At 49.4% G+C, this 10,993-nt stretch overlaps 1 protein-coding gene across 2 annotated transcripts in view; it reads left to right on the top strand.

Annotated features, from left to right (window-relative positions):
* The first annotated feature begins 1,884 nt into the window (after positions 1-1,884).
* LOC100967073 (cholesterol 24-hydroxylase) overlaps positions 1,885-10,993 on the top strand; it is a 45,380-nt gene continuing 36,271 nt past the window's right edge. Inside the window, exons 1-3 of one of the 2 annotated variants that reach the window (XM_023511587.1) lie at positions 1,885-2,099; positions 9,038-9,118; positions 9,698-9,779. In XM_023511587.1, coding sequence (XP_023367355.1) covers positions 1,981-2,099; positions 9,038-9,118; positions 9,698-9,779 — 282 coding nt within the window. In that variant the 5' untranslated portion in view covers positions 1,885-1,980. The remainder of the gene's footprint in view (positions 2,100-9,037; positions 9,119-9,697; positions 9,780-10,993) is intronic. The other variant, XM_023511588.1, reaches the window with a different exon arrangement.

Genomic DNA, 10,993 nt, shown 5'->3' on the forward strand with positions numbered 1-10,993 from the left:
TACCGGTACCTGATCTTTGACAAGCCAATTAAAAACATTGAGTGGGGAAAAGATTCCCTGTTTAACAAATGGTGCTGGGTGAACTGGCTGGCAACCTGTAGAAGGCTAGAGAATATTAATGTCAACTCCTCTCCTTAGCCCTAGTTGGACAGGCTGGCGCTGAGTACCTGATGCTGCTCTATGCCTGACCCACGTGGGGCCCCAGGCTGTGCCTAGAGCTGTTCAGGATCTGGCCCTGCCTTCAAGGAACCACTCTCCCACCTGTTCCACAAACTGGAAACTAAACATGGTCACATCACATTTCTTTCTTTCTTTCTTTCTTTTTTTTATTACACATCACATTTCTTTAGCTAATTCCCCCAACTCACTTGCCAGCATGTAGGAAGTTCACATCCTCCTTGTAGCTTCATCCTCCCTCCAAATTGCCCCCAAACTCTGGACCTTCAACAGCTCACAAGGGGGACTGTTTGAGCTCTCCTGTCCCCACCCCCAGCTCAGGGCCAGCCTGAGGTCCCTGGTACGTGCCTTCCAATGCTTCTTGCCGCCACGTGGGGGCGCAAGCCAACTTCCACGGAGTCCAACCCAAAGGCCGGTGCAGGTGCCTCCGGCTGCCTGACGTGTCCAGGATGCGGGTGGCCCCGAGGCAGAAATCCTGCCTCCTCCACATAGGGCACAGCTCTTAAAACTTGACCCTCTCCGTCACCCCTCAGCGCACACACTCCTGCCCTTGGCCGAGACTGTTCCTGGCTATACACAGGTCTCCTTCGTTTTCCACCCCCACAACCTTGTCCAGGACTGGCCAAGCGTGGGGCAGGAGTATGGCCACTTTTCAGAAATTCGGCAGTACCTAAATACTTTGGGCGCTCCTTCCCCAGCCTGGAGGATCTTTATCTGGATCAAGAGTGGGCATGCCTGCTCCCCCGCCCCTGCTTTCACTCTGGGTGACTCCTGGGAATAGGAATTGGGAACTAAAAAGCCCAGAGTTGGCCTCTTCTGTAATACCTGGTAAGGAGAAGCAGGTTATATCAGGGAGGAAAGCCTTGGTTATTATTTTTAAAGTACCCTTCGGCCAACCTGCGCACATTTCTTGCTTTCCCTTACCCAGATTTTCACTTCGGACCCGGGCCAACGCCACGGTTGGGGCGTCCCCGGGGTCTGGGATGTTCCGGAGGCGCCCAAAACTCGAAGAGCAACTTCAGGTCCAGCTGTGCGCTCTTCAGTCACAGACACAGGCCCTTAGTGTCCCGCCACGGCCCTGGTCACCTACCCGTGGGCCCCGCGGGCGCTTAGCGTGGACGGGCCGAGCAGGGAAGGCACCCCAGAGACATTTGTAGAAACCAACTTTGGGGACCTGGGGTTCCAGAGAGAGGTTTAGGAACAGTCGATAAAATGCGGGAATTGAGAGCTGGGATGGGGTTTCTAGGAACGTTTTAGGGAAAAAGGAAGGGGCCTAGGACAGCGCGCAGACAGATGCCGTTATGTGGAGGCGCCAGAGAGGGCGGAGCCAGTCCGCGGGACTTTGAGCCGCCGCTTCCTGAAATCCGGGCTGAGAAGGGACTGAGCGCGGAGGAACTGAGAGCGAAGCAATCAGTGTTGCCAGGGACAACGCGTTATGGGCGGAGCTTTAGCCTGAAGGAAACGGGGGAGGAGCCAGAGCGGAGTTGTGATTGGTGTAGACTACATGCTCGGGGCAGTGTATGGGCTGGGGCGGTGTCAAGGTGGGGGCGGGGGTTTAGGGGGCGGGGCGGGGCGGGGGCGGGCCCTGAAAGCTAGAGCTGGAGGCGGAGACCTGGTTGGCGGGGACGGACGCCCTGGGCGGGGTCGGAACCAGCGGGGGCGGAGCCGAGAAGGCGGGGGCGGTGCTGGGTCGCGCCGGGCCTGGGGCCGAGGCGGCGCGCGGCGCTGACAGCTGAGTCGGCTCGCGGCCTCCCGACCCCCTCGGCGCCGGTCCACGACCCCGGCCTGGCCTGCCCCGGAGCCATGAGCCCCGGGCTCCTGCTCCTCTGCAGCGCTGTCCTGCTCGCCTTCGGCCTCTGCTGCACCTTCGTGCACCGCGCTCGCAGCCGCTACGAGCACATCCCCGGGCCGCCGCGGCCCAGGTGAGCGGGGGTGGGGGCGGGGTCTGGATGGGGCGCTCGAACCAGGGACCCAGGGCCGCGTCTAAGCCAGCTACGAGGCCGGGGGGGTCAGACCTCGCCTTTTGCGCTGGGCCGCTTGGAGACGGCGGCCGGGAGAGGGGCGCTAACTATTCTTAGTAACAAATTACTCACAGCCGCAGCAGCTGTTGGGCGCCCACCACGCTCGGCTGGGCCCCACAAACGTGCTGGCAGCGACAACCATGTCAGGTAGGCGCTATTGTTACCCCATCGTTCAGACGAGGAGACTGAGGCGCACGGAGGCGAAGTCACCTGCCCAAGGTCACACGTTTGGTAAGCCTAGATTTAAACCCAGGTCAGCCTGGCTCCAAAGTGGGTGCTGTTAACTTTGGAACTTGGACAAGGTCTACTTGTAATTAGAGCACACTATACTTTGCTCATACTCCCTTTTTTTGTTATTTCTGTCCTGGGACATCCCATGTGTCTTCTCCTTTGTTAATTCCGTTCCATTCTTGGCTCCCACCCAACTTATCAACCCTTCCCCCCCCACACACACAAAGTTTACCTTTGTGAAGCTTAATTAGATATGTTTAATTTAAGGTCTTCCTGTTACTTTAGAACTAAATCCAGTTCTAAATTAAGTCTGCTGTAAGGCCAGCAGGGCCCCTGCTGAGCTCTCAGAACCCACTCTGTGCTGTTCTCTTCCCTCATGTTTTCCTCACTGATGCTCCAGTCTCTCTGCTCCCTACTCCTCAGCAGCTTCCCTCCCACAGAGTCTTCTGGTTTCCCTTTTCTCAAGCCTGGGTCTGGTGGGTTTCCTCCTCTGCTCATCTCAAACAGATCTTTCCTGACCACCCTGTGTAAAGCCTATCCAGTCCCAAACTCCACATGGGGCCATCACCTCCGAAGTTACCTTCTTTCCACCTGTTGACTGTCTGTTCACCTGTTGACTGTCTTCTCTTTTAGAATGTAAGCCCTGGAAGGGCAGGGATGTTGTATGTTTTCTTGTGTATCCCCAGTGCTCAGCATGTTGCAGCTGCTCAATAAATATTTGATAAACAAATGAATAAACAATGGTATTAGACACACTTCTAAAAATCTCAGGACATGAACATTCTAGAAGGCACCTAACTCCAGCACAAGCTAGATGTACTGGCTTTAGAAGCCTGAATCTCTGTTTGGTGGGGTCAGGAAAGAGTTCTATGGCTGGTAACATAGGGAGGAAACTGTTCTCCATGCTGGCTCTCTGCCTGCCCAGTATCCTCTCCCACCTTGCTTAGCAGTTCTGCCTTCTACTTTGCCTGGGTGGTTCTTCCCCAGCCTTCTGGGTTTGGCTTAAATGCTAATTCCTCAGGGATGTTCCTCCTGCTCCTGTAAATATATTATGTTCTTTTTATAAACCCTTAAGTCACTGTATAATTCTCTTTCATAGCATAATGTTAATTGGGTAACTGTGCAACTTCATGTTAAGTGTCTGTCTCTTCCATGGGCCCCACATCTGTCTCAGCCACTGCTGTGTCTCTGACATCTGCACAGCAGCATGTGGTACATGCATAGTAGACACTTGATAGTGATTCAAGGTTAAATGGTGGAAATGTCATGTAAGTTTTTTTAAGTACATTGTCACCCTTTCAAGGTTTCAAATCAACCATCAACACTGGAAATTGAATGAATTTTTGCTTGTTCTGATAAGTTTCATCATTAACTTGGCCTTCTCATAAATTCAAGTGACCTGCTCTCTGTCTTGAGAAGACAGAACTTTAAAAACCTTTTTAAAAAAAATTGAAATGTAACTTACATACCATAAAATTTATTCTATTAAAATGTGCAATTTAGTGGGTTTTAGTCTATTCTCAGCATTGTGCAACCATTGCCACTACTTTCAGAACTTTTTTGTCACTCCAGAAAGAAACCCTGAACCCATCAGCCATCACTCTTCATTTTCCTCCACCTTCCACAGTCCTGGCAACCACTAATATGCTTTCTGTCTCTATGGATTTGCTTATTCTGAACATTTCACATAAACTGAATCATATAACATGTGGCCTTCTGTGTCTGGCTTCTTTCACTTAGCATAATGTTTTTAAGGTTATCCATGTAATAGCATGTGTCCATATTTCTTTCCATTTTATGGATACATTTTCCCCCAAATTTTATACAAGAGTCTACATGTGACCTATGGATGTGTGGGGGGAGGGAGGAGTGGGAGGAGGTTGAATATAATTATGATTGGGCTCTTTATTCTAAGGATATGAATGGAACAATGCATATAAAAAAGATTTGGGATCAAAAATTGGTTGGTGGTCAAATATAAAACTGCACTAAAGGAAAGTTCTGGAACTTCTTCTAGCATAAGTCAGATGGTTTGGCATTAAAAGCCTGGATCGTTAAACCGTGACTGGCAGCCCCGTGGTTAACCAGAGATCTGTGTATTGAGTCTCCATGAGTGGCATTTGCCCATTGGTGTTCCAGGGCTTTGCCAGTTTGCAGGCAAGGAGCCCTGCAAGAGGTCGCCCTTCATCCTCCTTATTCTGTGGGAGGGTCCAAGAGGGCCTCCTCTGTGCTCTTATTACAACATTCTACTGCAATGATCCATGTAACAGCTGAAAACTCAGACACCCCCCTCCCATCCCACTCACATACTCAGCTCCCACACAAACATTTATAGCTTCTTTATGTCTCTGACACTGATTGAGCTTTCCTCATCGGCCCTTACTGTCCTGGCCATGAGGAAATGGATGTATACTTGGCAATGAAAGGTCTCTGTTTTTGTTTATTTCAGAATACATTTTTCAATTTTGACTTCAGGGCAGTGCTGGTTCCATTTCGATTTGCTGAGTTGCTGGGTGGGGCCGTTCAGCATGGAGCAGCATGGCTCCTAATCAAGGTGGAGGCCCATTGCTGGCAGTGTCGGGTAGTGCAACCAATGGACTTTAAGTTACTGGCTGAACTCTCACCTATACCTCTGGCACAAGGCATAGTCTTGGCTGCTCACCCTCATTGTCTCCCTAGTGGGTAGCCCACTCCTTAGCCTTTGTGTGGGCTCTTTTCATCCCTCTGGGTGGCTTCACAGTGGGCTTTCCGGATGGCCTCTGACCTGGTTACTAAGCCCACAGGAAACCTTGGATTCCCAGCTAGCTGATGGAGCCCAGTGTTACTAGAAGCCAAATGGCAGGGTGGAGAATCCTTGCTTGCCCTCTTTCCCTGGTTTGCTCTGCCATCCCCAGTCTATCACCAAGGGCATGCCAGGTGGGCTTCTGTCTACCCTGATGCTGAACAATAAGTTCCAGTGTCCTACCACCCCCTCAGTTTGAGCTGCCTATTTCTAACACCTGGTCTTCCTGCTGTGTAGGCTCTTCCCCAGCGCCCCCTGCAGAAACTGGAAGGAAAGGGTTTTAGTTCTCTTTCTTGCCTGGTAGTGGGGGGTCCCCACCCAATACTCTCTGCCTTCTTGAGGTGGCACATGCCTCCCTTCTCAGGTGGCAGTGGACCCCAGTGATTAGGATGGAGGCTTTGGGGTCATACAGGGGAGGTAGGGTCCAAATTTTCCTCAGGTGCCTCAAGATAGAACATTCCCCCCAAATGTAAGCTTTGGAGAGTGAAAGTGAGGATACTAGATGATTCTGGAAATATAGCCAGTTGTGTGTGATGTCCACAGCCCATATTCCTGCGGGTTAATGGTGTAAGTTTAAAACCACTCACCTAGACCCCCCTACCCCCTCCCTCACTGGGCCACAGTACACTTCTCTCTCTAATTTGTTCTCCCACTCTCCAGGCGGTTTTCTTGCCTTCTCCTCAACCCCCATTCTCTCCCCCTCCATCCACACTCTCAGATTTTATTTTTGCCTCCTACTTGCCCTAACAAAGAATGCAGTGGAAGAGAATTTCTTCCCTGGCTCCACTGCAGCAGCTGCCCGCCTCCCTACCTAGGGCCTACATGCACCTCTGAGCTATTTGGTCTGAGGGTCCCGGCCAAGGCCAGCCTGCTCCTCTACCCAGTAGCTCCCTAGGCAACCCCACCTCCATCAGTTTTCCTTCTCTTCTGCCTCATTCCCATGTTTTATATAATATGCTGTAAGAATCCCCAGCTTGGAAAAAACCCTTCTCTTTACCCTCCATTCCCCTCCAGCTGCTTCCCCCTGCCACAACCCCCACCCCACTGCCTGTCTTTGGGCCTCCACTTCCTCCCCTCCCATTCTCTCTCACACCCATCACCCCCTTGGGCTTCAACTTCTACCTCTCCATCAAACCCATTTTGGTCCAGGTGCCCAGTGAGCTCGTGTTGCTGAACCCAGTGGTTCTCCCTGGTCCTCATCTGACCTGGCCCCTCAACAGCTGGGACAGAGCTGAGTCCTCCCTCCCCCTCATCCTGCTCTCTTCCCTGACTTCTCTCCCCTCTGCTCCTTCCTCCCTGATCATTCTCCTTGGTTACCTGTCCCTTGGCTGCCTGACACCTGACCATCCTTGGTCCTCTTCTCTGCACTCATGCCCTTGTGGTGGACTGGAAACACCACCTCTCTGCTGCGAGCTCTCCTGAATTCCAGACTTAAGTGTCTAATGTCCTGCTCAATATTCACCACAAATCTAACAGGTCAACAGCCAAGCTCCTAATTTCATCTGCTGATCCACTTGTCTCAGATTGTGTCCTGCTCCCCAAAGGTGATCCTAAGACAGGAAATGAAGTGTAGGGCCAGGCACAGTGGCACCTGTCTATAATCTTACCACTCTGGGAAAGCGATGCAGAAGGATCCCTTGAGCTCAGGAGTTCAAGACCAGCCTGAGCTAGAGTGAGACCCCACCTCTACTAAAAATAGAAAAACTAGCTGGGCATTGTGGTGGGTGCCTATAGTCCCCAGCTACCTGGGAGGCTGAGGCAAGAGGATCACTTGAGCCTTAGAGTTTGAGGTTGCTATGAGTTGTGATGCCACAGCATTCTACCCAGGGTGACAGAGTGAGACTTTGTCTCAAAAAAAAAAAAAGTGTAAGTAGTTTATGAGTAGGATGACTCCAGGTTGGGGGTGGGGGTCGACAAAAAAAGAAGATAGAATAAAAAAATGAGGACAAGTTACCTCTGGGGAAAACTGAGGTGCAATTGCCCAGGAACCTTGAGGGCTTGTGTAGAGCGCGTGCCCCAGAGCTATCCCACCAGCAGTGAGGGAAGTTGGTGTCATCAGAGCAGGGCTGCGGTGCTGCCGTGTGATCATCTACTAGGACTTCTGGCCTGTACATCTTTCTGGGCAGAGTCAGAGAGAGCCCAGGCATAGTTGCAAGGTGGGCACTATGGCATCTGCTGCCCCCTCAAGTTCCTTTTCCTTCCTCATTATCTCAGTAGATGGCAGATCCACCCATTCTCAAAGTTGCCCAGGCCAAAAGCCCTGGAGTCATCCTCCCTCACACCCCACATGCAAACCGTCAGCATGGTGCATTCAGAATCTGACTTCTGACCCCCTCCCTGGCCCACTAGCCTGGCCTGAGCTCTCACCACCCCTCACTGCCCCTCATTGGCACTCTGTCTCCACCCATCTCCACCAAGATTAAAGCAAAAGTCTAGACAGCAGCTCATGAGGCTCTCTGTAATCTGCCCCCAGCCTTGGTGACCATGTCTTGTACCACTTCTCCATGCCGCACAGACCTCCTACTTCAGGCCCTTTGCACCTGTTGCTCCCACTGCCTGGAATGCTTTTTTCCCAGATACCTGGATGGTCAAATCCCTCACTTCTTGCAAGTCTTATTTCACAGCTCACCCTCTTAGAGGATCATTTTGGGCCCTGCCTATGTAAAATGGCCATTCACATACCCATCCTAGCACTCCTATTCCCCCATACTCTGTTTTATTTTACTCCCATTATTCTCTGATCTTGCATTTATTTATTAGTTCATTTATTTACTCTCCATCTCTCCCTGGGAGAATGTGAATTCTCTGACCCAGCAACTCCAAGTATAGTTTTGACTTTGACCTTGATTGGAATAAAGTTATACAAAAGACAGAAAGTCATGGCCACCTTGGAATGTGCTTCAAGGTGACACCCACTAGGCTTGTTTACAGTCTGGTGGTCACACAGCAGACTTACATGACCAACTGTCCCCCCCAAAGGAGAAGGGCTTTGGGGAGCCCAGGTACCAGCTGTGCAGCTGTGGGCAAGTGACTTTATTGATAAGTAAAATGAAGGCCAGTTCAAAACACAGGAGACCAAATGTAATAAACATCTTGGGAAGTTTATTTTATACTTATATACAAGTGGGCTGAAATCTAAAGAGCTCTCAGCAGCCTAAGGGAGGGAGACAGTTCTATATATGGCAGGTTGAAGAGCAGTTGGTCTTACAGACAAGTCTTTCTTATCAGCACGCCAAGGATGTGCCGCTTATTATTGGAACTCTCTGGCTGACTCTTCTTATGGTGTCAGAGGCTTGTGTGTAAGCATAATTCATACAGGTTTGTAAGTGGATGGGTGCAAGGAGCCAAGAGCCTGTGGCATGTCTCTCATCTGAGGTACGACCACCTGTAACAGAGTCTCACAGAATGTTTTTTTCAGATCTAAGATAGAGTTAGCTTGGCCAATCTAACATTTGCCTCTCTAGTCTTGGCTGTGCTGCCTCTTATTTGGTTAATAACAGATGTGGGAAGTTAGAGGGAGTGAGGCTGGCATGGTGCCAGCACAGAGTAAATATCACTGACTCTCTGAAGGCAATTCATACCTTTTTACTGGGCCTGTTCCATGTACCAGCCCTTGACCTCTGTGCCTTTGGAGCTGGTCATACCTGGTTTGCATCCCGTCTGTATCTTTGCTGCCTGGTGACCCTGAAGCAGCACATAACCCCCCTGAGCCTCATTTCCCCATCTGTGAGTGGGCCTAGTAGCATGAACTTACAGGGGCCTGACGGGAAGGGAGAGTTTTTTACCGGTGACTGCTGGCAAGCCTAATGTTTCCTATTCCTTCCAGTTTCCTTCTAGGGCACCTCCCTTGCTTTTGGAAAAAGGACGAGGCTTGTGGCCGTGTGCTCCAAGATGTATTTTTGGACTGGTGGGTTCTAACTTGTCATTCATTGCCCTTACTCAAGGTGCCCCCTGGGACAAGTCCCCCCACCCAATCCAGCACACCAACTCCCAACCCCACCCTGCCTTGGCCCAGGGCTCCCCAGCCCCAGCAGATCCTCATAGAAAGGCAAATGAAGATGGTTTAGAAGCCAAGTTCTGCCATTCACCAACTCAGGACCTTAGACCAGCCATTGGAAGCTCTCTGACTTTCAGTTTCCTCACTGGTAAACTGGTTGGGGGTGTGACCAGATAACAGTCACTGTTTGGGACAGTACTGTACACGTTTCAATGTACTTTTAAAGATACTGTATCATTTGGTTCTCAGGACAACCCTCTGGGGCAATCAAAGGAGGGGTATTGCAACTCTATTCCACAGATGTGGAAACTGAGGCACAGAGGGCAGAGCTTCACCCCCACATTTCTGGGACCCCAATGCAGCACTCTTTTTGTGACCCATGTTGAGTACCTCCTGGGATGAGCTTCTTTTGTTTCTCCTGCTGGGTGGGGCTGTTGAAACTCACGTCTTGGGAAGGTGACAGCTTCCTTTGGGTCATTTTGTTTTCAGGGCTAAGAAGTATGGACCTGTTGTGCGGGTCAATGTCTTCCACAAAACCTCAGTCATCATCACAAGCCCTGAGTCAGTCAAGGTAGGTCATGGAATGGTTTCTATGGGGAGGCACCTTCCTTTCTCTGGGTTGGGGGCATGAAGCTTGGTCCCAGGGAAGAATGTTCCAGAGCTAGGTACATGTGGGCTGGTTTCCCAAACATCCAAAAGAGAAGGGAATCCTTCTATATAACAACACATCATTTTGTGGGAGGGGCTCTTCCAGGCATTGCTATTTAATGCAGAGAGTGAATGGGAACTTTGCTGTCCCCATTTGGATTGGAAACTTTGCTCAGTTGGTGCACACATATTTAGTTTACCTTCTTCATCTACAAGATGTAGATTATAACCTTATCCCCCAGGTCTATGATGAGAATTAAGTATTGATTTGTTTATTTAGTAAATAAAATGTCAAAAAATCCTGAAATAGTGCTTACTATGGGCTGTGTACTTTGCTATACCCCTTATAATTAGTAACTCACTTAATGCTCTAAGAATAGGGACTATTTTTAGTCTCCATTTCAGAGATGAGCAAACCAAAGGAAGTGACATTACCTGTTATGTCTGCCATGAAGGTGCTAAGAATGGGCATCAGACCACCTACAAAGTAGGTGGGCTCAAATTTTGGCTTCATGACCAACTGGTTGTGGGACCTTGGATAAATTGCTTCATCATTCTGGGCCTCAGTCTCCTCATCTGTGAAATAGGGATGATGCCTCTCTTATAAGATGGTTGTACAAATGGAACTGAAATGATATACATAAGCCAACTAGCCCCTACCTGGCACGTAGCAATTATTCAATAAACAATGATGCATTATTCTCATAATGGGTGCTCAGAAGATGTGTGGATAGGATTCTCTGCACGAGGGTGGCTGTGGTGACTCTGAGAGGGATAAAGTACAATACCTGGATTCATATCAAGAGACAGGTTAAATAACCATTGTTTATTATTCTCTAACAAAATGTTAAAAATCACTTTTTTCAAAAAGTTTTACACAATTTAAGACTTTTAAAAGCATGCTGTAAAAAACCATACCCAAAGACATTCATGACAATAAAAAGAGAAGCTTAAAGATGTATATTAATATGGTGAATTATATTTATTGATATTCTAGTGTTAAACCAACCTTGCATTCCTGGTCATGATATATTATCTTTTTTATATGTTGCTAGATTCAATTTGCTAAGGGTTTTTTTTTTTTTTTTTTTGATATAGAGCCAGAGTCTCACTCCGTCACCCTCAGTAGAATGCTGT

Source organism: Otolemur garnettii, unplaced genomic scaffold (assembly GCF_000181295.1).
Source record: "Otolemur garnettii isolate 467f Iridium unplaced genomic scaffold, OtoGar3 scaffold00020, whole genome shotgun sequence".
Lineage (NCBI taxonomy): Eukaryota > Metazoa > Chordata > Mammalia > Primates > Galagidae > Otolemur > Otolemur garnettii.